This window comes from Wolffia australiana, chromosome 12, assembly GCF_029677425.1.
Source record: "Wolffia australiana isolate 7733 chromosome 12, ASM2967742v1".
Classification (NCBI taxonomy): domain Eukaryota; kingdom Viridiplantae; phylum Streptophyta; class Magnoliopsida; order Alismatales; family Araceae; genus Wolffia; species Wolffia australiana.
This window is the reverse complement of record NC_135846.1, coordinates 10,618,952-10,645,530: the sequence shown is the minus strand read 5'-3', so window position 1 is coordinate 10,645,530 and position 26,579 is coordinate 10,618,952. Positions and strand designations below refer to the sequence as shown.

General features: G+C 39.0%; 5 protein-coding genes across 9 annotated transcripts; 2 read left to right on the top strand and 3 right to left on the bottom strand.

Annotated features, from left to right (window-relative positions):
* Positions 1 to 3,469: 3,469 nt before the first annotated feature.
* On the bottom strand, positions 3,470 to 8,217 carry HXK3 (hexokinase 3). Its single transcript, XM_078583671.1, has 9 exons — positions 7,726 to 8,217; positions 6,899 to 7,049; positions 6,636 to 6,821; positions 5,968 to 6,042; positions 5,725 to 5,880; positions 5,519 to 5,614; positions 5,298 to 5,428; positions 4,732 to 4,813; positions 3,470 to 3,963 (listed from the first exon to the last, which is right to left on the bottom strand). The coding sequence occupies exons 1-9, from the start codon at positions 8,001 to 8,003 to the stop codon at positions 3,619 to 3,621; spliced, it is 1,500 nt and encodes a 499-aa protein (XP_078439797.1). The 5' UTR covers positions 8,004 to 8,217; the 3' UTR covers positions 3,470 to 3,618.
* Positions 8,218 to 8,258: 41 nt separating this feature from the next.
* Positions 8,259 to 13,461, bottom strand: LOC144710021 (bromo-adjacent homology (BAH) domain-containing protein). Of its 2 annotated transcripts, XM_078583670.1 has the most exons (9): positions 13,097 to 13,461; positions 12,626 to 12,688; positions 11,225 to 11,971; positions 10,515 to 10,649; positions 10,158 to 10,241; positions 9,960 to 10,019; positions 9,740 to 9,829; positions 8,684 to 8,969; positions 8,259 to 8,396 (listed from the first exon to the last, which is right to left on the bottom strand). In XM_078583670.1, the coding sequence occupies exons 1-8, from the start codon at positions 13,394 to 13,396 to the stop codon at positions 8,700 to 8,702; spliced, it is 1,749 nt and encodes a 582-aa protein (XP_078439796.1). In that variant the 5' UTR covers positions 13,397 to 13,461; the 3' UTR covers positions 8,259 to 8,396; positions 8,684 to 8,699. The 2 variants fall into 2 exon arrangements, with proteins under 2 accessions (XP_078439796.1, XP_078439795.1); XM_078583669.1 differs by lacking the exon at positions 8,259 to 8,396 and having other exon boundaries at positions 8,617 to 8,969.
* Positions 13,462 to 18,655: 5,194 nt separating this feature from the next.
* LOC144710334 (Transducin/WD40 repeat-like superfamily protein) lies at positions 18,656 to 22,063 on the top strand. Of its 4 annotated transcripts, none has more exons than XM_078584073.1 (12): positions 18,656 to 18,778; positions 18,880 to 18,981; positions 19,072 to 19,169; positions 19,788 to 19,888; positions 19,978 to 20,078; positions 20,149 to 20,215; positions 20,294 to 20,393; positions 20,568 to 20,681; positions 20,771 to 20,908; positions 21,007 to 21,091; positions 21,166 to 21,212; positions 21,301 to 21,520. In XM_078584073.1, exons 2-12 carry the CDS (start codon positions 18,975 to 18,977, stop codon positions 21,430 to 21,432), a joined length of 990 nt encoding a protein of 329 aa, XP_078440199.1. In that variant the 5' UTR covers positions 18,656 to 18,778; positions 18,880 to 18,974; the 3' UTR covers positions 21,433 to 21,520. The 4 variants fall into 4 exon arrangements, with proteins under 4 accessions (XP_078440199.1, XP_078440201.1, XP_078440200.1 ...); XM_078584075.1 differs by having other exon boundaries at positions 18,675 to 18,778; positions 18,944 to 18,981; XM_078584074.1 differs by having other exon boundaries at positions 18,741 to 18,790.
* On the bottom strand, positions 21,438 to 23,649 carry LOC144710335 (putative HVA22-like protein g). The gene is made up of 7 exons (XM_078584076.1): positions 23,576 to 23,649; positions 22,899 to 22,990; positions 22,725 to 22,823; positions 22,599 to 22,655; positions 22,451 to 22,514; positions 22,159 to 22,371; positions 21,438 to 21,960 (listed from the first exon to the last, which is right to left on the bottom strand). The coding sequence occupies exons 2-7, from the start codon at positions 22,928 to 22,930 to the stop codon at positions 21,595 to 21,597; spliced, it is 831 nt and encodes a 276-aa protein (XP_078440202.1). The 5' UTR covers positions 22,931 to 22,990; positions 23,576 to 23,649; the 3' UTR covers positions 21,438 to 21,594.
* Positions 23,650 to 24,056: 407 nt separating this feature from the next.
* Positions 24,057 to 25,536, top strand: LOC144710564 (Chalcone-flavanone isomerase family protein). The gene is made up of 3 exons (XM_078584377.1): positions 24,057 to 24,159; positions 24,228 to 24,640; positions 24,943 to 25,536. The coding sequence occupies exons 1-3, from the start codon at positions 24,111 to 24,113 to the stop codon at positions 25,417 to 25,419; spliced, it is 939 nt and encodes a 312-aa protein (XP_078440503.1). The 5' UTR covers positions 24,057 to 24,110; the 3' UTR covers positions 25,420 to 25,536.
* Positions 25,537 to 26,579: the final 1,043 nt, after the last annotated feature.

The following is a 26,579-nucleotide window of genomic DNA, read 5'->3' as shown; positions in this document are numbered from 1 at the left end:
TATTGAGAGAACAAAGGGGAAGAAACATCAATGGAGCCTTAAGCCAGCAATACTGATAATCGTTCCCTCCGGAACTTGTCTTCTTCAATATCAACAAAGCAATATGGACAAGTCGAGGAAACTCAATGGTGGTCGAATAGATACTCTAGAAAGAAAATCAACCTGGTTCTCCGTCCAGATTTGCTCTTCAACACAAGACAAGCTTCAACACCAAAACAACAATAACTGCCAAAAACAACTTCAGATCTGGTTTTCTTTTAAACAAGCATGCATCTCCACGTCCACCCTTCTCCCACTACTTATAATCAAGTAGTAGCAGTTGGGGGAAGGCTAATGGGCCCCTTTTTAAGAGGGAGCTTATTGGGCTCCCTTTAAAAGGGTCTTTTAGGGGGAAAAGAGGAGTTTTATGTGGACTCTTCTCCCCCCCTAAAAGGAAGAATTAGAATAGGTAAGTAACAAGCACGTACAAGGGGGGAGGCCGGTAATCACGCAGGAGGGGCCTCCCGACAATCCAAAGATGACGAAAAAAGAAAAGAACATAAAGACACATGACATGAAACAATACGATGATGTCGCTTCTCAAACTTAATAGTGGAAGTGTGGGTTCTTCACGTCGGCTCGGGCTCCGCATAGTGGCCTGTGATGAGTCTGGATGCGATCGCCTAGATGATCCGCCATCATGATTGCACCAATCATTAAATGAATGATGACTTGACATTTCAGCTGCCAATGGGAAATGAGGATGAGTCAGTGACAATGATTAGGAGAGAGAAAAATGGACGGCTAGGATTTCTCCAACTTCAAAACTTGATAACTGATGATGCAGAAGACCAAGTGAGCTAACATTTTGATGGAAGCTTTGTCTTCGACCCTATTTCCATCCATACGATAATATCCATAAATAAAGGCATGGATCATAATCAAATTAATCCTTAAACTTGCTTCATACTCTTGTTGGTAGATTAAAAGCTAGTGAGTTTTTGGAAGCCGTCAAGTTTTCTCTTGGTGTCCTGAGTGTGTGAGAAGAGGCAACTGATAAGAGAGGGATACTACCTTCAGTCAAAAACTGCCATGTTCCTGGTGAAACATAAGAATCTACGGTAAGTATCATTGCCTTATAGTGGTTTTTCTCGACATCATCGTAAGCTTAGATCAATTTCACCGTCATGTCCCACCATCGCATTGTGTATGTATACTCCCTAATCATGCATTACCATTTTCATGTCACCATCTCATGATTGTCTTACTCGCCATTCACCTTATACAACACATTCTTTATATCACTCCCTTGCATTCTTCTTGTTCATCCCCGTTCTTGCTCAATCTTCTAAAATCTTAATTCTCACTTTCATGCCTTGCATTTCTTGCCGCTCGACTCTGCATTTTAAATCTGTCTCATCTCATTCAGTAGCTAAATTTACTCAGGTGAGTACAGGTTCTACACTTATTGATTAAACTCAAAAATACTAACGACAAATTAAAACCTGATTTTGAGATTATCAATAGAGAAGTAAAAAACCTTGGAAAAAGTTAACCATCCACTTCCAAACCCAAAATTATCTGCTCCATTTTTCTTCTATTGATCGGTTGAAAATTATCATCTCTGAGAGCATCTGTTAATTAATGTATATTGCTTTGTGTGATGAACTAGATTGTTTTAATAATAAACTCCAGATTGAGGGGGAGTATTACACGCCCTTTAGGCCCATTCTCCCTCTCCTTCTATCTTTATTCAATCTATATAAGACCATGCAATCCCTCATTTTTTCCTGAATCAAGTATTATCTACTTGATTCACATAATTTATTTTATTACACATCTTTTCTCCCTTGGTGGATTTATTTTGAACCCAATACTTTTCACCGCAGACTTAATATACTTTACACTCAACAGTGTAAAGTATATCCTCCGAAGTTTTTCAAAGAACCCCTAACTTGGAGTATATCCTCCAAAATTTTATGAACTTTGTGCATGTGACCCTCCAGTCCCATATGATAGTTAGTTTCCATTACTCCAAACGCCAACAATGCATTGTCACAATATATATTTCCATATTTTCCGTTAAAAAATGTTCTTATTCCTCAAATGGATTCTAACTACTTTAACTTAAAATTAATAATAGCATTTTATTCTTCCAAGTTCTCTAATATCTCTTCATGAAGATCCTTTTAACTTATCCTGGCTATCATTTATGACTAAGAATAAAGATTAAATAATCAAATTCACCTTATATGCATTTTATTCTTAATAGTCTATTTCTATGCATTTTTCTTGTTGGTCTTATTTTAACTCATTTTTCCATGCAGGTTAGTCAGAACGATTGGGACCCTAAATTTGATCAGCAATATGATATAGCAAGGAATTAAATTCTAAAACTGACAAAAATAATAAAAATATGTCATTAAAGTCCAAAAAGGAGAGTCAAAATTTTCTTAGGAAACTAGAACAAGGAAAGTTTCAATTTTTGAAACTTCTTTGTCAATCTTTGAAAAAATTTAGTTGATTGACATGATACAGATTTTAAACGTCTATCTTGAAGAACAAGCTCGCAGTTGGAGACAAAGCTTGTGGTAGAAAAGGAAGGGTCATTACATTTACTTGGTGTCACCGCCTACCGTCACATGGTGTCTCAGAACTGAGGCCATTGGTTTGGGATCAATCCAGATAATCCAATCAACCTGGTGATGAAATGATATTTGACCAGTACGTCATTCCAAAGGTCTGTTGTGACTTTTGGTGAATGTCATTTGTTGTCTTTATTGCATGACTTGAAAAGATTTCATTTAGTCTCTAATCAAGAAATAATTGCCACAGTAATATTTCCTCTCAATTTTTTTTAAGAATTTGCTTTGGCCATTTCAACTTTTTTTTGAAACATGATTGACCGTTTCAACTGAGTGACCGGATCAATTTTGATTAGTTAATTTTGTTATTACTGATAGAGAATATACAGAATTCGGACTCCAAAAACTTTTTGACTATTTTTCCAGCTGTCAAAACATCTTCAAAGTCAAGAAGATAATAGAAACCTACTCTTAACATTTTTTCCGAAATGAATACTGTATGATGTCCTAATATGTTTGTTGATATATAACCATAGGTTGACCTAGGCCAGACAATGAACCACGGTTTGCATAGCCTACTTAGGCTTTAAACATTCTGCGTAAATTTAAACTTCTATTATTTAATTCACAAGGATCAGAACATGTTTCAAGCTTCTAAACTCCTACAAGTTCTAGAAACTCATATACCATGGTCAGGAAATTAACCTCTTGCTTCAGTACCTTAAATAAATCACTAAAACTTGAATGGAAATACCTATTCAATGCAATCGGTTCATTCCGGCCATAATAAACATTAAACGCTGATGAGCACATTGGAACTAATAATTTTCCAAGGAAATCAAATCCAAACTCGTTGTAGATCTAGTAAGATTAGATATTTTAATCTAGGAAAATACTAACTCATCTGACAAAAAGACATCCTGACTTTGGGTTGCACATAAATTGATTACATATACCAAGCCAGGTCAGGGAATAATTTGGGTCAGTGGTGATCATCAAACAATGTGGCATTAAAAATAAAGGAAAAAATAGAGAACATACCCAATCTGCGACTTTAGTTGAGGATTTGACTGCCATATTTGGAGTTTGCAGCCGCCAACAGCGCGGCTCCGATGCCCGATCCGTCCTTGTTATGGTCTATGATGATGTTTTTCGAGATCTGCGGCCCGAGAAGCTCCGAAACAGCATCTTGGATGTACTTTCTGTACTGGGGATAGTGCTCATAAAGACCCCCATCCATGGCCACCACTGTTCTCTTCCCAAACACAAGCCCAGGAGAATCAGATTCCATCTTCTCGAGAATGCCCACGATCCCTGCCCCGGCTAATCTTCCAGCCCGCTTCACGATCGTGTCGCAGACGTCAACCACCGTCTTCCTTGCGTTTACCGAGGACTCAGCCTGACAATGGCGGAACCCCATTTGCTAAGAATTCTCAGATTGATGAAAATGAATAGATTAAATGACATTTCTGCATGTTAATTATTTTTCAACATCTTCCATTGTGTATCAAACATACAGATTAAAAAAGCTAAAACTTTCTTAGATTGGTCAGTATATGAAGATCCCTGAGACGTCAGCTTACAGATCTAGAGGACAACCATATTCCGTCATTACTCCCAGTTTACGCAATGTTTGGCGTAAATCACGAAATTTTCCAACTCAGTAATGACATTTACAAGGAATGCTATTTGCTTTTAATTTTTCCAACATCTTCCGCTGTATCAGTAAAAACAAAGTTCCAGATTATGCAATATTCGGCCAAATCAGGAAATTACTCAAGCTAATAGTCTATAGATTTGTGAAACTGGCACGGCCAAATGATGTTTATTATGCATGCTGCGTGTCTAAAAAAATTCCAATACCTTCTATTCAATGTCAGAAGAAACCATGACCCAATTTATAAATTAACTGTTTGGCCCAAATCAGGATATTGCTCAATCTATTCTTCAGATTGATCAAACTGGCGTGACTAAATGGCATTTATTAAGCATGCTACTTAGTTTAAGACTTTCCAATATCTTTCATTATATATCAGAAAACATCAAGGCCCGGTTTATAAATACAATGTTTGGACAAAATCACGAAATTATCCAATCCATGAACAGCAAAATTATGCATACTACTCATTCGAACGAATGAATGTTTTGAAATTTGGATAGGAACTACCCCAATGGCTTCGGTCAGGATGGTTCCAACGGTTGAGAGATCATTGGTGTTGTCTTGATGCATGGCACAAAGGGATGGGGTGCTGCAAATATAAAATTAAGAAGCTCAACTTTCGGCCTTCTGGTTGTCATTAATCTTGTTGATAAAATAAAATAAATATTGTTCATTCCGTTCATAATGTATTCTCCTTTAACTGAGATCACGGTTCGTTTCCTATTTTATAAGAAAATAAGTGAGCAAAGTTCTTGGTAGAGCATAAAAAGGCAGGCATGATTTGATTCTGACAAACTAAGTTACAGGGAAAATATTTCAGTGTATTCAGTATTCGGATGGAAACAATAAAAGATTGCGATGAAAAAATGTGGACCAGTTTTCTTTTTTTTTTAGTTTTTTAATAAACGTATAAAATGAAACTTGATAAAAACTTAATTTCTAAAAAGAAGCAAGAGCAAGAGCATTTGCTGACTGGCAAAAATCCGGGAGGAGAGAAAAAACAAAAGAAAATAAATCGAAACTAGAGATTGATAATGCGTTCAACTTCTAAGGAGATAAAAGGAAGAACTTGCCTCAGGACGAATGGAGAAGTGAGCTTCTCAGGAATCGAATCACCAAACAAAGCGTTATCCTCTGACATCTTGAGCAAGATTCTCCTGGCAATCTCTCCCAGATACATTCCTGAGATGGTTTTCTCAAATATCTGTATATTCTCCAAGAGCAGACAATTAAGGGATAATCCACGTCATTAATCACTCTCATCACAACCGGGCTTATAATTAACAAGAGGCACCTGCTCGCCAGGGTTAATGCTCGCAGAATCCATGTCTCTGTCGAACTCCGTCAAAGGAAGCCCCTCGGAAAATGCTCCCCACTCAGTATTGATAACCTGCATGTTTTCAGTTTTAGGGATTTTCCTAAGAAAAAAATTTTAACTTAAAATGCAAAAATGCAGAAAATATTAAAAACGAATAGGAAAACTTCAACCAGATAATGTACCATTTCTCCAGAACTTGGATTCAAACCCTGCAATTTTGGGATAGCATTGGCCCTTTCGATGTAGCAGGCGTTTGTCCCAGTTCCAAGGATAACGGCGACCATTACATTTTCATCCCAGTAGCGTGCTCCAGCCAAAGTGGCCACCGTGTCGTTTACCTGGAAAAAATCATGTCGATTTATCATTTCCATGAAGGCAAATAATTAAAAAAAAAAATTAACTGTTGAATCTGTTCTTGTCGATACCAATGCAGACACGCGCATGTCGAGTCCCTGCCTATCCATCGCTTCATTTAAGCATGCAACCACATCTCTCCCTGCCTGTCAAAATTTCATGAGGTAAAAGTTGTTTCTTTTTATGGATTTTTTCAAAGAATTGTGAAATTTCTATCCCCAGAAGAACAGGAGATTAATCAACTACAGAACCATGTAAAACAGATGCATCTACTGCTCTAGACAGGAAAATACGATGAAATTTTTGTTTTTGATCAAATTTTTATGTACGATGAATATCTCATATATTGAATTGAGCTTCGTATAAAATTTGGAATTTGCAAGAATTTTGCCTCCCGAGATAACGGAGATTAATCTACTACAGGCTGCAGAAAAAGAGGTTCATCTACTACGCTAGACAAGAAAAGAAGGGAGAAAATTTTCATGAGGTTAGAGCTGTTTCTTTTCCTGGAAAATGTGAAATAGAGCTCATCCCAAGAAGAATCGGATATTAATCAACCACAGGATGAAGAAAAATAAATTCATCAACTGCGGTGGACAAGAAAAAATGGGGAAAATGTTTCGTTTCCCAAGAATTTCTATGCTCGTCAAAAAACTTCAATGGCAAATTCTGATCTATCGAATTTAAGATTGTACGAACAAGGGAAAATTCTGATGAGAAACCAGAAATCAATGCAGACCGTGCCAGAGACAGCGAAACCCTTGGTCCATTTGATGAGTATCCCTGAATCAATTGACGTCTGCCTAACAGGAAAGGAAAAGGTGAAACCGAGCTCCCACTTCTGTCCTTGAGCAAGTTGCCGGCTTGCTCCGCCGTCGCTGGCGACGAATCTTGCAAGCTCGGATGCGATGAAATCAAACAGTTCCTGCAGGAACAAGATCTTCAGTAGAGAGTAATAGATTGATCCTCAGTTATAGACTAGATCAACAATGGCAGGTTGACCTCTGTAGTCCGGAACATGAGTTCCTGCGGAATCTGTACATACTGGAGCGCTGAGCTGACAACGCGCCCGTCCCTTCCTCCAAGCTCCACCTTTAACACTCTAAAATTTGTCCCGCCGAGATCTAGAGCATAGAACGCGCCTTTCTCGTCCCTGGTGCAGTAGCAATCACGGGATGATCAACTGGATCTACAAATAAATCAATGAAATCATCCCGATCAATCGCGAGATGCTCAATTGAATCTCTACAAATAAATCAGTGAAGTCATCCCAATCGATCACGAGATGATCAACTGGCTCCAGACAGAAGTCAAGAAAATCGTACTCTTCGTTTGCTCACGACATGGTCAACTGAATCAGGAAAGAAATCAATGAATCATCTTCTCCGATCGATCACGAGATGATCAACTGGATCTAGAAATAGCTCCACGAGACGATCAACAGGATATACGAATAACTCAGTGAAATCATTCCGGTCGATCAAGAGATGATCAACTGGATCTACACAGAAATCGATGATATCGTAATTTTCGTTTGATCACGAGGTGATCAACTAGATCTAGAAATAAATCAATAAAATCATCTTCTTCACTTGATCACGAGACGATCAACTAGATCTAGAAACGAATCATTAAAACCATCGCGTTCGATCGAGGGATGATAAACAGGAACAACAAACAACTCATCAAAACCACTCGTCCCGTCAGATGGTCAACCAGATCTAAAAATAAAATAGAATAATCACTCACGTTCCATGACGAGAAAATCGACCAGATCTACAAACAAGACGAGTCAAATCATCCAATTCGGAAATGGAGAGAGCACCAACCCGCGGGGGAGAGAATCAACGAAGCTCGGGATCATCGGCAACCCGCCGGCATCATCAGAGGCGAGTCCAGCTCCCATTCCACTGACCATCGCGTCCGCCACTCGGCGAAGAACCGGCAACGGAGTGGCGCATTTCGCCTGCAGATCTGCAAGAACCGGCGGCGCCGCCACACCGCTGGCGCGGATTCCGGCGAGTATCCGCCACTTCCGCCGCGGCAATCCATCCCATCCGCCGGCGAACGACAGCGATCTACCGCAGACGACGCTAGTAGAAGCCATTCGAGAGGGAGGAGAAAGAGGAGTTGAAGAACAGTGGAATTCAACTTATATACCCTTCGCCATGAAAGCGACAGAGGTGGGCCCGGTCTGAGGTACTGTCAACATCTAAAGGGTTCGCCGTCACGGATGACGATGACGGTTGTCGGCATCGACAATTATAATGTAGGGACGTGAACGGGACAATTTTTCGTCCCGGGGACCACCGGACGGGATGGTTTTCGTCCCATGGACGAAAAAACCGCCGGATTCACATCCCACGGTTGAGATGTAGCCACGTGACCTCGCTATGATAATTTGTATCAAAGACCCTGTAGTTTTTCGCGCCTGCAAACTGATGCCGCTCAGAAATAATTGTACATATTTCCCTTCGCATTCTCTCTCCTCCGTATTTCCCTAAGAAAAATCTATATTAATATATAAAAAATATAAAACAGGTTTTTTTCGTCCCAGGAGAACTGGACGGGACGGTTTTGTACCATCGGACGGAAAACGTCCCGTCCTTCTCCCTGCACTGAATCCGACATCGTACGGGACGAATTTCGTCCCGTCCACGTCGATCCGGAACTAAATGTCTCATCGTTGGTAACTGGGCGTCTTCTTTGTCGCGGGGCCGGAAAAAGAAGACGAGGATTTGAATTTTGAACGGTGGAGGGGAGGATGATATTTACAGAAGAATTTACCGGGAATTGGGCGGGTTTAATCGGCGGCGTCTTCGTTCTTGGCGCGGCCGAGCGATCGTTGAGTGTCGAGGACGGGGATGAAGGCGGCGGTGGTCTTGCGGAGGAGATCGACGGCGGGTTTCTCCGATTCTCGCGGGCTGAGCAGCTTCTTCTCCACCGCGTCGAACTTGACCGTCGCCCACGGCGCTGTCCCCACGTTCCCGCCCGCGCTCGGCGCGTCGATCGTCAGCGAGGATATCGCGTCGCCCGACGCGTACCATGTGTGCCCGCACGCGATGCATTCAAGCTGCAATCGTCGAGCAAGACGGTAGATCGATCACGATTCGTTTGAGCAACTGGATTCGGGAAGAACGGATTTGATCGTCGAAACAGATGGAAGATCGATCACGATTTGGCTGATGGACTCGGGAAGAATAATCGTCGATTCATCTGGCTAATGATCTTCGAAAAAGACGGAAGATATGACACGATTTGGCAGTATTCGGAACATTGCAGATTCATTTGCAGCAATTGAACTCGGAAAGAATAAGCAGATGAAAGGCTTGATCGTCGAACAGAATGGAAGGTTGATCATGATTTTGTGGTAACTGAAACCCTAGAGATCCTTTTGTAGATACTGGATTGGGGAAGTGCGGGCGGAAGGAGATTTGATCGTCGAACAAGATGGAAGATCGATGGTGATTTGGCGACATTCGGAACTTGATAGATTCATTGCAGCTACTGAATTAAGGGAAACACAACCAGAAGAAGGTTTGATCGTGGAACAAGACGGAAGGTAGATCACGATATTGGCAGCATCCAAAACATTACTGATTCATTTATAGCAACTGGATTCAGGAGGAACATTCGGAAGGAGATTTGATCTTCGTACAAGGCAGAAGATAGATCACGATTTTGGCAGCATCAAAAACATTTTTGATTCATTTGAAGCAACTGGATTCGGAAAGAACAATCGGAAGAAGGTAAAATTTCTCGCAATACAGATAACAAGATGCAAGATCGGTCAGGATTTACTGGGCTCGCAAAGAAGAATCAGAAAAAGATTTGATTTCTCACCTGATATCGATTTCCAGATCCGCCGGCATGGATAATGTCAGCGACACCCACTTTTTTCTCCGAGCATCTCGAGCAAACAGCATCAGTCATCTGCGAAAAGGAAATTTTAGCTGCAACAAATATCCTAAAGATCATCATAGCGCATGAATCTAGAGAACGATAGTGCATGAGTTGCACAAAAAAATAATTTAATAAATAATGAACAAATGAGCATAATAACCTGAATATAATGCGACGGCTCGGGCTCCTGAGTTTTCTTCTCCTCCGCTGTCCAACCGTCCTGACATCAAGATGGAATATTAAAATAAAATAACATACTACTACCCAAACTAAAGTTGCAAAACTTTGAGATAAATCACTGAGAAAAAATTTGCGGGTTTAATCTTTTCTATTCCAAGCATAGTGAGAAAAAAGGTACCTTCAGTTCCTTTGGAGTCATGTTTAGAATGACAGAAGGCTCCAGCTCTTTCTTCAGCAGTCGGCAAGCTAACAATGGATTATTCTGTAACATGAAACGCCCAAAAAACCAGAAAATATTGAAAAACATCAATCGCATCCAATCATTCATATAAAGTAGGTTTCTTTTCCGAAAACAATTCAAATTTCTTTCCACAGGAAGAAAGAGAAAAAAACAGGCGAAATGTCTACCTAGATACAGCTCAGTTCCACATGTCATTTGGAAAATTAGCAAATATTAGCAGAACATAATATTAACAGTAATTTGGAGAAATTTTTGCATAATTCTGGAAAAAATAAAAAGAAAAAGCCATCTTACCTTCAGATTGAAGTCTAATTGTCGCATCTTTTGATTGTATTTCTGAAAATCGGAGCCAAGTGCTTCGTGGACGGTCTTCTCAAGGCCTGTGACCGCAGACACAGCAACATCCGGCCAGATAAGGCCCTCTCCATCCTTCAAAAAAGGTGAACTAAAATTTGAATAAAAATAAGCACAGTAGACAAATGAGCCGAAATACAAAAGAACAATCGATGAGTTATGTTTAATTAACCAAAATATTTCCTCATCTTTGGGTTTATTTAAAACAATCATTCGCAATAAATCAATGGCGATATATTGACCAAATTGCAGAAACCTGGGCAAGGAAAAGTTAGATGAGACGAAAAAAAACAATCAGATGTGAATATTACAAAATATCAGCGTTCCAAGATAATGTCATGGAAGTGGCAACTATATGTAAGGGTCGGGATTCAAACGGATCACGGTCAGATTAGTAATTATGATTTTTTTAAGAAAACATTGAAAATTATGATTGGAAGACCCAGATCATGAGCTGAGCAATCAGCGCTAACCAATCTGATCCGTCAGATCACCATCTCTATGCCCCAACCAATCAGTTCTGATCAATCTGACCAGCCCCATGGGTTGGATCGACCTCTTAGTAAAAGATTTAATTATTTGACAGTCGTAGGATTTCTAAGAACATTCAACGGAATACCAAATCTCATTCAAATGAAAAATATTCTTACTTTTGAATTAGTGGTTGGAGAACCATTAGTTGCTTCCCCTTCATTCATCCCCATAGCCGAAGCATCACGGCTTTTCTCTTTATCAGCTGCCAAATCGTTTCCCTTTGAATTGCAAATAAACTGAACACCTTGCATAATTTTCTCCAGCCACTTATCGCGATACGTGTCGCCAGTAAGGGCTTTAAAATTTGTCAAGACTAGATAAAATTCTGATCCCTCACTTGAACAGCTTCCTGGGGTTTCTGCCCTTGAAGTGGGTTCAGATTTAGATGATGCATTATCATCCCCAGTAACATCAATCTGCGACATGGGCTTCTTTCTGAGATGGCGTTTGTTCTTCCCAGAATCATCTTGTTCTGCAGATCCCTCCTCAACTTCAATGTCTGGTAGATCTCCTAACCTTTTTAGGGTTTTCCCAACAAGCACATTGATTTCCTCTTGCTTACCATCTTCATAATCTTTATCAGTGAGTTTCCATAGTTTTCTCTCCACCGTGTCGTAAACTTTTTGGACAATGAAGCCGGGGTGCTGGGAACGCCGAGGCAGCTGTTTGTTCAGAGGCACAAAATGAACAACGCATCGGTGCATGACGGATTCTGCGGGGACCTCATCGAGGTGAAAACTGTAGAAGAGTTCCCTCGTGTCACGCGTCTGCCAAGTCCCACCACCCTTTCTCTCGGCTTCTTCTGGCCTGTAAAACCACTGTCCAAGAACCATCATGCTTCCCTTTGTATCCTGCGTTATGTCCTGTAGAAAAGAACACCAATATTACTGATTCAGAAAACAAATAAATCTAATCTTTTACTGAAAATTTTGAATGATTATGCTTAGACGAATCAAAAAATAAATAAATGTAATTAATATATTTTTGTGGATGGAAGGACTTCTGGCAGCTTGGTTCCCCTGAGTCGGGAAAAGATAGGGGAGAGGATAAACCCCTTTGTAATAGAGCCTTACCGCTTAAGGCATGTAATCGGAGCGTGGTTACCGACCCTTTTCAGGTGACCGCCTTTTTTATTATTCAAAAAAATATTTTTTTTTGTCGATGGAGAAATAACCAATGAAAAGAGAATCAGGACATAAATCTGTAACTTAGAGACTTCTCCAGGGGCGATTATGAAGGCCAAAACGAAGAATATTTTGCATCAATTTGATATTATCTTCCTTCCCTTTCCATTGCCATGGAACAAAAAGCCCAACAGAGTGGTATATCTTCAAGAACATTAAACGAGCATAGGGTTGAGATGTTGATCCAAGGAAAGTTTTCTTGCATAATAGTCATATCAAACATCAGAATGCAAGCACACGACCCAACTTAAACAGGTATCTGTTCTATAGGATCATACAACTTTATCCTTAAAACAGGAAAGAATGCAAGCAAAGAATCCGAGCACTGGAGACCTTGATAATTGCGACATAGGGCTTTTGATTTTTGGCCTCCGGAGACAACAACACAGGATCCTCCTGCGCAATGACGGAATAAATAAGTGAAACAAAGAAGGGAATTCAAAAAATGACCCTAAGATATTTCGAGAACTCAAAAATCAAAATTAGAGCACGCAAAACCACAGAGATTAGCTGGCTACAATCGAAGCACGAAAAAGACTTAAAAATCTAACCAGTTCAAGCTGAAATGCGACCATTCGAAGACTCGAGAACCGAAGGCCGAAATTTGAGCATCCAAAAGCACAAAATCGGCTGGCGACAATCGAAGCAAGAAAAAAAATTGAAAATCCAACCAGTTCAAGCTGGAAGACATCGCACTCGAAAATTCAAAATCTGATCTTTCGAGGACCCGAGCACTCGTCGTCGAGATTAAAAACACGCAAAAAAAGGGAAAAACGGGTGAAAGAGACTGAATAAAAATCTAACCAGCTCAAACAGGAGGCCGTCGTACTCGAAGGCAGCGTAATGCCTCTTCCTCTTCCTCCCCTTACCAGAAACTTTCACGACATCGCCGACCGGCTTCGCGTCCTCCTGAACACTTCCATCTTCGCCCTCACTCCCTTCCTCTTCCTCCGCCTTGCCTCTTCTTCCTCGCTTCGTCTCGACCTCCCCCGAAGCGCCTCTCCCCCGCGCCTTCTTCGGTTTCTCCTTGTCCAATCCCGTCTTCGCTTCCTCTTCTTCTTCCTCGTCGCTTGTAGAAACCTGCGCAAATCTCCTCTTCCTCATTCCAATTTCCAAGGACGAACTTCTTCTTTTTCTTCTTCTTCTTCCCTTTTATACACGGCTCAATGATACAGGACTTTTCTTCGTAGTTGGTGTACTGCTGTCCTTTTATACACGTCCGAATGACGTCATAAATATATTTATGACGTAATGGTATCTGGAATCTCCCTATAAACCCTTCCTCCTACAAGAAGCAGCACTTCAGACAGTCGGGCAACAAAAAGCTAAAGTTGTACCTAAAAATCAAAGTCAATGTTTTGGCCAGGGGTGTGTGGTGTCAAAGTCAAGGTCAAATAAGTCAAATTATGGTCAACTTGGTCATGGAACTAAGAGCTAAAAAGTCAATACAAAAAGATAAACCTAAAATGTCCGGAGTTATTTATTTGAGCAGACTCTCTAAATAGCAAAAACAGAAAGGAGGTGATCAATTGCTCTGAGAAGGAGTTGCATGTTAGACACAATTCGCAAGGCAGCCTTAATGTTGAAACCCAGTTCATACTTTTTAGAAAAGGAGGTAGGGTAAGAAGGCGAATTTGAGGGGGGGCATGATGAAGAAAGTAAAAAAATTTATTCAAGATTATTTATTGAATCTTTACTTCCAAAACTTGTACAGGTTATTTATTTTTTATTTATTGTAAAATATTATCTGGTTTTCATCTGGTAATACATCTGGTTTTCATTTGGTTTCACTTTTGAATCGACATTGAGTGGAATGTTCAGTTTGACCTTTTTTATCCTTATCAAGGCTTTGCCTCATCAAATGAGAAATGAGTCGTGCTTCTCAAGCATATTGTACTTCTGGATTTATTTCCAATGTGTATGGTTTATGTTTTAGTGTAATCTCTCGCTCCATCTCGGATATGCAAAGTTTAGATGTTATCATATCTGCGAATTCGATATCAAAGAAGGTGCATGTGCTCTGATCATTGATGATAAACACAAATTATATTGTAAGGGAGTGTGTTTCTGCAAATGTGTGGTTTTAAAATGAATATTAGAGATGGGTTCATGACTTTAATACAATGCAGTACATACTTGTTTTTAGCTTGTAGGGTCTTGATTGTGAGAACTTAAAAAAAATCATGTAGTGGCAGACGGAAAATGGAACTGTAATGACACATAAAAGATGATAGTCAAATCACATTAGCACAAAACAGATATGTGATTTCCCAACTCCATGAGCAAGACAAAATGAATTTTTATGTGTTTAGCCTCTAGATGTATCCACACAATCCTTGGCATTTTGAATCTCTTCCTTCATCTTAATGACCCATGTTGTCACCTAACCATAGTTATTATGTTGTTTCAATAGCATAATGAGTGAAGAGGACGCAAGAGGAGAAGGGAGAAGAATGTTTATAACTAGAACAATTTTTTGTACGAGCAAATTATGTTCATGACCTCCCCCTATCAACACTTGAACTATAAGTATAGTGTTTCTAACTTAATTATCCATATTATCATATGGATAAACTAATAAAGTATCAATTTGTTCTAATTAATATGGTAGTCAATACAGAAAGGAGTGTATTTACTCGCTCATAAGATATTTTGTCATCGTCTAGCATGTGTGTATAGTCTATCATATACCTAGTGCTTGTAAGATAACTTGGGATATGGTCTCATGGAAATATACGTGGCCAACATGCCAATCTCACCTATTATGTCTAGTTCCATGTTCATTAATGCAAAACATTCATTATAGCACATGTGTGATGCTTATAATGACGTCCATTATCAAACTATGTAAATAATGATGAGATTGTAATACGGAGATCACTAGTCTTTAATCATATGTTCTAAATATTCCTATTCAAAGGATACTTGAGAAGGACATCAGAGTATTCAGATGGAATCACAATATATAGTCTCACGCATATGATGAATATGGCTAGTCTTGTTGCCATTAGTGTAGAGACACTAAAGATAGATTGCAGGCGCTCTTAAACAAAAAGAATTCACTAAATTTATCTATACAAGTCCCGGAATTCTATTGTACCAAATTATCAATTAGGTTGATTCACGTCACGGTTGTGTAAGTAGACATTAGACTTGAGACACCAAAAGAGGTATTATGCATGGATGGTTATGCTTTGACTATGACCCATGGGTTCATCATCATGGAATTCTAAGAAATATATGTTCGTGTGCCACAAGAAATATATAAAGATGATTGAGCAGTCAAGATGGGATTATCCATACCCTCTGTTTAAGAGGAGACATCTCATAGATGACGATGCGATGAAGTATCATAAAATAATTCTCTGAATGATTTTTGAATGCATCAATACTAACTCAGATGAACAATCAAGTTTTTATAGTTGATCATACACTAAATTTTACTTGTATGGTCAAATGGATGAGGGATTATATGTAGATGTTTACAAATGATAGACATGCTCCATGAGTGAGTCTATACACATTCCTTTGTATATTTTAGAGCACAGGGCGTAGCTTATCACCCCATGGGCTGGAGACACAACCTATTGATTGGGTTAAATCGATATGAGATTAATTAATCAATAGGATGATATAATTAATTAATTTGGAAAACCAGTAAAGGTTATTGGGTTTAGAGAGTCGCAAACAAATGATATTTTGGATGTGGGAAGTTATATTTAAAATTTTTGGGCTTTTAACAAATAAAAAACCACCCATGCCAAAAAATTTCAGTGTCCTTCCCCCTCTTCTCCCCATAGCTCCTCTCCATTCCGATGCAATCAGCATGGTGTAATAATGACGAAGGGTGAATAGAGCACGTCAAGACTCGTCACTAATGAACATGACGAGGATCGTGTGGATACATCTAGATGATACGCACATAAGAAGATCAACGTGTCTCACTCGAGGATCCAAGAAATCATGATTGTGATTCATGTCTAGGTGATTTTCTTCACGGTTTTATTGATGCCATGATGATTCTATTTGAAGTCTTCTGCTCTAACACATTCTAAGCTTTCATCCATATGAAGACCCATAGAACCCAAGATGGTCAATTAAGAAACCTTAATTAATCATCTGAATTCTTATTGGATGTATTCAGAAATCATCTGACAACTCTTTTCCAATCCTCCACCACCTTGGACAAGGACATTATCACATCGTCTTCCTTGATATGTATTGTCTTATACCAAAGAGGATGATCCCAACTCAACCACTCCATCCTCTTTATGAACTTCTTGCTGCACATGGTTAAGATGTTCAAGACATTTGATGGATAAGAATTGGTATGTTATAGTAAAGTACAATCGTCCATCCACAATACATATTTGGTGTAGTTCAAAGGATCACTTGCACAGTCATGGCGCGAGTCGACCTGATTGGTCATTTAGTATAATTCCATTCCGGGGTTTATACTCACCAAGAAAATGAACTCTTTCTCTGAAGGAGCATCCACTGTATATCATTAATAAAGCCACACTAATGGCTATGTGACCAGTCATACTCATCATTGGAGTGGAACTATATAATGCCATTCTATTATCATTTTTTGATGACCTTCTCGATTATCTTTCAATAGGGTAAATTTGGAACACATATTTAAAGAATATTGATATTTTTTACGATTTCATCACGATTAGCGTAGTTAGGTCATGTATTATTTAACTGCATCATAAGCTTCGTACTTGTATTACATAATATATGGTATTAATGAGTATTGAACAAAATATGGAACATGTAACTGTCTCGAGGCAACATATATTTCCATCATATTTATGCAAAAGTAACTAAAAATAGAATTGTATAGAGAATAATGATACTATAAAAAAATAGTTAGAGGAAGACGATAAATCAAGGGATAATGTTTGGGAATATTCTAATTATAAAACTGTGTAGTTAATTATATATCAATTGTGGATTTCATATCAGAGGGGAAATTATGTACTTTTTAAGTCCAGAAACACATATCAAAGTAAAGATATGATATTTATCATATTTACACATCAGGACAAAAGGTTGAGATTGAATTGAAAACTCAATAACCGATATTAAAAATAGGTGTCTAAATGCATATATTATTTGATAATCATTGATACATCTAATTAGGTGGTGATAGAGTTTTTGAAACCTTGTAAAAATTGTGATTATACCATGCCTCTATGGTCCATAACATATGTGCTGGTTTTGTCAATATTTTTAAGAAATACCTTGGCCATTATAGCTGGAAAGAATATAAGACTTGAATTAATAGGAAGAGCTATAGCCCAGAAACTATTATATGAAATAATTTGTTTTTTTTTTTAAATTAGAAGTGAAGCCATTAGGTGAAATATTTATCCCTGAGATTGGTTCAGTTGTGTCCTCCAAGAAAATTTGAACATTTAGGTTCTGATGATAAAGTAGCAAGAGCTTATAATTACCTCATAATCATAGTCTATGTAAAATAGAAAGACTATGCCATATAGCTCGCTCACACCCTTTATCATGTTATATATCTAAAGAGCTCTATTATGAGATATGAAATGAGGTCAGAGATTTCATATCTACAATTGTTCAAAATCACAGAGACTATTTACTTGACACAAATGTAATGTTGATGCATATTTCTATGTATCACTTAATGTACTATATCACGTGTAATTCTCACCAATAAATAAACTTACTTTCGCTTTGAAAATTAGAAAATCAACTTTTGACATAGTAGTATCACTAAATGGAGATAAATCTAAACATCATAAAAGAATATACAATATTCTACATACAAATTGAGATTAAAAATTGCAATCTATGAGATATGAGAGATATTATTTACCATTTTGCCAAGTGACAACTTGTAGGGCTGCAGTAGCTTAGATGATGTTTTGATCTAGAAATTTGTATCTTATAATCTTCAAATAAGATACTTCCCCTTTCTGTATTCAAATAAAAAAATCATGATTTTTGGGTATCTAACTGTCACATAAAATTGTTACATATAAACCGATATAATTTCACCACCCTTGACATCACTGCGGCCTCCCCTTATTTCGTTTTGATGTGGGACATTTATATTTAATATGAATAATGTCATTCAACATTAGAAAGTATATGTGCCACTGAACTGAGGAGAGGTGATTCATTATGATTGTTTTGGCAACAGCTCGTTGCTCATGGAGCAAGTGAATTCATTACTTTCAAGGAACAGTTCCCAATCCTTAATTAAAATCTATTTTATCTATATCAAACATGAACATCTGGAGTGCTAAAATCAACACACACATTTCAATCTGTCACTATATATATACAATATTATTGTTAGGTGATATGTTCAGTCAGTATGAGAAGTACATCACAATGAGAAATAATTTGTCAATGAATAAACTGTGCATAGATGAAAAACCTTTCAGTGTATTTGATTATCTATTTGTGTCGAGACAGTAGATGGGCTTGGAATTCTCTGCCATAGTATGTATTTATGTGCGAGAAATTCATCCCTATTCAATTTGATTTTTCCGAGTTTAGCGCTTTCAATTATCAAAGTTGATATATTTCGCTCCTGCTATTAGGCTTGGAGATTCCATTCATTCGCCTTGTTCTTGTAAATTTGAGTTTCCTGTAAACTTTTCGAAGGAATCGGAGCGGCTTTGTGGACGGACCGGCGATGGGAGGTGAATAATCTACTTCTGTGATCCTCTTGTTTATCGTGAGGAATTTCAGGCCTGTTCTTAGGGTTCTTACACTCCGTTCATGGTTTATAGGCCTCTCTGGGCAGCAAGAAAAGGAAGAGAAGGTATCGCTGGAGTTGACGGACGAAGTTTTGAAGAGTATGGAAGTCGGATTGGCTTTCCGCGATTACGTAAGGCAGAGATTTTTTTTTCCTTGTACTTGCCCAACTCTTGTCGATATTCAATTCGGATAAATGTTCATAATCCACGGTCTACTTCCCAATGATTTCCCCTAAAGAATTTGAAAATCAAAAGAATCTAGTTGATTGAGAATTTGAAAATAGTTGTCATCCCTTGAACTCCATTGGCGAAGTCCCCTAGGAATAAACCCGTCTTAATTTGAAAAAAAAAAGTCTTCATTGGCTGAAGAAAAAACAAGCAAAATGTTTACAAATTGATATTTGATGTAGTTACGGCTGATTACAACGATCAAAGGATTAGAAATAAAAACATTCAATTGATTTTTTCCTGGAATAGAATAAATCAGAAAAGAGGTTCCTGGATGATCATACAAATTAACAGATGATTTCGAAGAACAAGAGGAAGAAAATGAAGAAGAATCAATGGAAGATCATGAAACTCGTTCATGAAAAGCCAAACGAGCTTATTCCGATTTCAACATGTTTATTCTGATCATCGAAATAATAGAATTTCGTTGATTTCAATTTAATTCTGAATCTTGGACGCATGTTATTTCTAAGATCAAAATTACCGTTTCACATGTTCCTCTTTTGACTTGCATCTTTCAGAATTGTAGAATAAGTTCCATGGATTTTCACAAAGCTACGAACTACCTAGTTACGGCAAGTGATGATGAATCCATCCGATTGTATGATGTCCAGAACGCCATGTATGAATCCATCGTTAATTATCAATAAATACAGCTCCATACCCGACTTTTATTTTTCAACACGAAGTGAATTTCATGTATTTTCGTAGGTGTTTAAAGACTATAAATAGCAAGAAATATGGAGTTGACCTGGTGCGCTTCACTTCCCACCCTACGACAGTTTTATACTCTTCAAAGAACGGTTGGGACGGTAAGCTGAAGCCTCTTCTCTTCTCTCCTTGTTATAACTTCCTCTTCTTATTTTCATTTTATTTATCCAGAATCGTTACGCCTTCTTTCACTAAATGACAACAAGTATCTGCGGTACTTCAAAGGCCATCGTGATAGGTATCATATTTTTACTGGTTTTATTTATTTTCCTTCATGTTTTTGATTTAATGCATATTTATTTCAAATCTTTCACAGGGTCGTCTCTCTATCATTATGCCCTAGAAAGGAGTGCTTCATCTCAGGTGCTCTGGATCAAGCCGTTCTAATATGGGACCAAAGAACAGAGAAGGCCCAGGTTGAACATAAATCTTTTAAAAAAATTACTATCATATTTAAATTTTCTTTAATATTCACATTTATATTAACCCCTATGGGTAGCGTCAAGGGCACGGATGGATCAGTCTATGAGCACAACCCTCGTGTCTCTATCATTTGCCATTTTTTTTAGAAATCATCTTCAATTTTGTAGGGTCTACTTCGGGTACAGGGAAGGCCTGCCATTTCATATGATGACCAAGGGATGATCTTCGCCATTGCAATCCAGGGGTGCATAAGAATGTTTGACGTTAGAAAATACGATCAAGTATAATAACCTTTTTGGAAATTTCATTTTCATTTCTTCTGAAGAATAACCAGTTGAGTTCACTAATCAATTTATTATTTGAATGACAGGGTCCGTTTGAGGTTCTCTCTGTAGGGGGAGATGTGTCCGATGCCAATGAAATAAAATTCAGCAGCGATGGCAAACTAATTCTTTTGACCACCTCTGCTGGTCAAATTCACGTCCTGGACTCATTCATGGGCTCCCACGTCAGCTTTTTCTCACTTTACTCTTTTTTTTCAGCTCAATATTTGGCCAACTCTAAATTAATTATGAAAAAAAGCCCACTTATATGTTAATTCTTCAGATTTCTTCATTTTCTGTGAGACCGGTTGCCGGTAATGGAACTTTGGCAGCATCTTTTAGCCCTGATGGGAAGTATGTAGTCTCAGGTAATTACTCATCCATTATGCCTTAATTTTCCCAAAAAAGATGCGTTTTAATATTGTTTTACTGTTTATGGCAGGCTCAGGAGATGGTAGCATATTTGCCTGGAGCATCAGAAATGGAAAAGTGAGATATTCATCTTCTGCATTTTTTGGTTGACTGCAGACTCAAAAGTCAACGCCTTTGGTCAATTTTCCTTTATTGCACTATTCAGGTTGCCTATTGGTCAAGCAGTGACGTGGAGCCTCCAGTTGTCCAGTGGGCCCCAGACAGCCTCCTTTTTGTCACCGGGTCAACAGAATTATCATTCTGGGTTCCTAATTTGTCAAAGTTGGGGACATCATGACAAGGTTTCTTTGTGAAAATATCTTCAATTAACAGTGATAAAGTCAACGGAGGCAGCAGACTGCCTGATTCCTCCTTTTTCTTGCTAATCTCTAGACTAACCTAAGTTGTTGACCTTATACTAAGTATGACAAGAAAAGTAGTTTTGCATTGACTGACCATATCATGGCGGCGGGGCAGCTGGACCTCCGGATCGAGTCTTCCTCAATCGCCCTCGAGTGGCTTTGACCGGTTCCTCCATCGTTGACTCCGGAGCGGGGTCGCTAGCCGAGGGTTGTGTGGATTCAACTGGCTTCGCCTCGGCTTCAGCTGGAGTCACATGGCCGGGGCCGGCGCCGTGTTTTGCTGGGCTAGACCGTGGCGTTGGAAGTGGCTGAGTTGATGGTGCGGCTGCTGGCGGGTCGGGTTCCAGGTTAGGGTTCCGGGTCTGCACTTTGGCTGGACTTGGCGGAGGGCGCGGGTCTGGAGCTTCGGGCTGCTGGCCGGCAGAAGAGCGCAGTGGTGGTACCCCAACCGCTGGTTGACGACTCTGTTCCATCATTAGCCAAAACAAAGAAAAAATCAAGGACCCAGAGAGGTAAATTGCTGTCACAACTACAATTACATTTCAACTAAACCTTATGTTGGATTAAGAGTTGTTGGGCTTCACTAAGTACGAAAATTTTGTTATAATTATTTATGTATAAGGAATGCCGCAGAGGAGTCCAGGATTTTTAATGCGGATTACCTGAGAAGGTCTTGGCCGGGGAGTTTGAGACTGGGAGGCAATGTACTGGAGAACTTCAAAGAACCTTGTCTGCCCATAATTTGCAGCTTTCTGCCAATACAAGATTACGATGTCTCCAGCCCTAGTTTTCAATTCGAGCAAGGTTCGGTCTATTTCTGGCTCATGCTTTGAAACTATAGGCTGAAGAAAGGTCTCGTAGACGTACGTCGTCCCCTGTAACAATCAGCGGCTGAGTAGGTAAGAGGAAACCCTAAAATATGTTCTTGAATGACTCCTGCTTATGGGTTCTTACCCTTGTCTTTGGATACCAAAGGTATATGAAAAATGCTAGCTTCGCTTCACTGTACATCGGCAACCTTCAATAGGAAAAAGGGTATGCATCACATTTCCTGGCCCAATAGAAAAAAAAAAAATTGAATGGAGAAGATAAAGCTTCTTACCATGAGACGAAGGCATCGCCAAACTTCTCTAAGACGGTCAAAATGGCGACGAGAATCCTAGAAAGGAGAGTTAATGAGAAAAAAAAATTAAAATACAACATCGGTTTAAAGGAGGTAGAACTTTACCAGTATTGGCACCAAAAGCGTAGCTGCTCTATTTCGGGCTTATTCTTCTCCACTATCTTAAAGCACTCATAAGCCGGGTAAGCATATCCAAGAGCCATTCTGTTCATAAAGAATACCATTCTGTTACATCTCAACATAATTAAGAACAAATTCTAAAGGCAGCTAAGTACTTACGCAAGGACTCGCGTCAGGAACGATCCTATCATTGTGAATCCAGTTATGTATATACAACTCAAAGAGTTTGACGCTCACCCCCAAGCAACAACCTGACCAAGTTGATCTTCAATCAAAAGAAAAACAGCGAGGAAAATGATGAACTGGAAACAAAAAAGTTAGAACTCAAGAGTTAATTCACAGACAATCTCGCATATCAATAAATTTAATAAAAACTACAAATCAATCTCTCTCTACCAAATCCACACAAAGCAGAGAAGAGGATGAAGCGCGAAGTAATCAGTCAAGTGAATCATCCAGTGAAGCAAAATCATCATGCCCCAAGACACTTGGAAGTAACTTAACGAAGCAATTCGACCATCAATTCGTAGGAAAAAAACCACTAAAATACTCTAAATTCATCGAATACTAGACTGTGAAGTATAAATTCGACATGGATTCTGATCAAACGCAAGAAACTTTACAATGAAGAAATCCGTCAAAAAGCACAAAATACAGCAGAAATACAAAAGATAACCACTAGGCGGTGGAGAACAGCGCTTCGAATCCTTGTATCCCCTTCGAGAAATAGCCACAAAAACTTCAACACCGCTAGCGAAAAAAACAGGAAAAAGGCAAGAAATCAATCTAACCATATCATATATAAGAACTATGATCAATAGAACAAGTCCCCAAACCTATCGATCACTCCCTTTCTCTGCGCCTTGAGCCGTCGCGTCGCTCTCCCCCCTGCTCAAAGAGGGGAACGAAGCCTATTTTAAACTCTCTCTCTCCTCTCTCTCATGCCACGATCAGCGTCTGCTGCCACGCATGTCATGCGTCTAATCCTGTTCCCCAAGCCCGCGGGCTAAGATGATCGAAGTGGCTGTGGCAGTCACTACAGAGCTTTCCAGGACCCGCGGAGTAGCAGACCCTCACCAGAAAAATACCACTTAAAAATATTATCTATTTTTCAAATCGTTAATAAATATTGAAAATTAAGCCCGCTAAATAAAATGGGCTGACACGTATGGCTATTCTATAATTATGTGGATATTAAAGGGGTAAATATAAATTGTCCTGCCACGTGAGGAAGAGCCAAGAATTCAAAATTTGTGCAACGGTCATATGACCGTTGTACTCGGTCACTAGAAATAGCTTGGCGGAGGTTTCCTTTTTTTCATCGTCTTCGTCTCGCCTCCGCTCCGCAATTTCTTCCCTCTTCCGCGATCAATGGAGACGCCTTCTTCCACGAGAAGAATCACGAGATCGCAGGCTTTGAGTAAGCTTTCATCTGAAAATTTTCCAGAATTTCAATTGTTTTTGAACTGATTTTGTCGTCGGATTTAGATTGTTCGGCGCAGAAAGAAGGAACCCTAAATTCGATGTCGAAGTCGAGATCGAGGCCGGAGAATGTCGATAGGGCGGCGCTGGTCGATATCACCAACGATTCTCCCATTGTCGGGCTGGCCGCGGGGAGCTTGAAGACGCCATTGCCGACCTCCAACGTGGAGAACAAAGGCTGGAAAGGGGGAAGAACGCCTGGTTCTGGAGAGGCGATCCTGCGTGGCCAGGTGAAGACGCTGTTGCAGAAGGTTGAAGAGGAAGCGGTCTTGGTAGTCGATCGATCTGTCCCTTTCCTCGACCTCATCGGCCATTTGAGATCACCCGCGAGTCTCCTCGCTCCAACCCCGGCGAACACACCTCAGATTCAACCCGAACCATCGCTTTCTCAAAAACTAGAAGAGGCCGCGATTCCACAGGTAATTAAATTTGTTTAGCGCCTTGCTCTAATTTTCTTGTTGCATCGTCGAAGTCTTGATTTCAATAATAAAAAAACCTTCTCTCTCTCTTCACGATCTCATTTCAATTAATGTTTCTCTTCTCATCTCAGAAAACTCTTCTGTTCTTCCTTCCCAAGGGTTGCAAGATTTCTTTTCAGATTGTCCACTTTGTAAAAATCTTGTTTCTTTTCACATTCTGATCATCTTGATTCAAAGATTCTCATAATGTTATTTTTTTTCTTTGCACATTTCTGACATCATTAACATATCTTCCATTTCAGGATGCTTCAATCTCAACAAAGTCTGATCTTTCTGTAAGCGTGATCAACCGGGCTTTGTTGTTTGACTCGCCGGATGAATCCGAAACGAGCTTTCCTCTATCAGCGCCTAGATCCGACGGCTCTGCCTCGGCCACGGAGGACGATCGATCTTCCATCTGGTCGCTCCAGGCCCACGATGGATCTTCCCTGAAGAATGAATCTGACTGGACCGACGAAGAACACGAAGAAGATGATCATGATGATGGTGATGACGATGATGATAATCATCTGGATATTGTGGATCTTTGTGAGAGGATTAAAAACATGGGGATGAACGAGTTTGCTGGGAAACATATCAGATTTACTTATGACAGTGAGGGCGAGATCGACGGAGAAGAATTGGCATCAGTTTCATCTAATGTTCTTCTGTTGAAGGGGCTGCCGGCGCCAGAAGGGAAGCATCTACGTTTCCAAGAAGATGTAGAAGAAGAACCATGAGAAGACGAGATCCATCACCCAAAAATTGTCTTTTTTTCTTCTCTAAATTCATCTTTTGACGATGATGATACTGATCATATGTCATGGAATAGGCATTTATCTATTTTTCGATGAGTTTATCAACTCTAAATTCATTTCTATCCTTTGATGCCCCTTCATTAATGTTCAATCTAATTCATCTTTATAATAAATTATTGATGAAATTATTGTTCAACATGTCTTTGACAAACAGGTGATGAAAATTATGTACATTCTTCAATAATTTGTACCATTCACAAGATGGAACGGTTCTTTATTATGTAGATAGATCAGTGCGGACCGCCTGAAAATCAATATTATGATCACTGGTATTTTTGTCCTTTCTCTCTTTATCCATTCCCTAGTGTTGCGTTTCCACTCACAGAAATAGGATAATGAAATGAGCCTTATATTGAAGGATTAAGAAAATTTCAATTACTTATAAAAGTGGCCAAGTGGAACAGTACAAGTGCCCTTTGAATAATTGAGTCCATGGGTGAAAAATGGGTAACGGGCCCTCTGTGTGGTTTATTTAATCTTCATATGCCTTCCTTCGAATACTGCTTCAGCACATATGCAGTTATTTTAATTTTTACTGTTTATGGAACTTATTACTATTTTGGATAATTTAATTATGGTTAAGAATCACATACATGTTCTTGACAAATTCTCTTAGAATCAGGGAAAATCTTATAGTGACTTAAACATGATTTATGGATCTAACCTTAATTAGGTAATAGTAAGATCACTCATAATTATGCATGAAAAATATCATTAGGTATTTCCATCCATTCAAAGTAAAATTATACTTTTTGTGAATTTAGAAAAATAAATGCTATTAATTTAGTTTATAAAAATAATCCACGCACAAATAGATCAATTTTACTAAATAATAGTGCATGAGCATTATCAATAACTCATAAGAGAAAGAGCACTGGGGAGATATGAAGCAGCTTATTGATGAATCAAAATGAAACCTCACACTCAATAACATAGGAAGCTACTCAGGAGATAGCTTGTAACTCATTACATTTATGAATCAGCATACCAACTCTATACATATATATTACCCACTCATAGAGCATTCCTTGCTCCACATGAACAAATATACATAATAAACACGATATGACCTGCTTCATCCT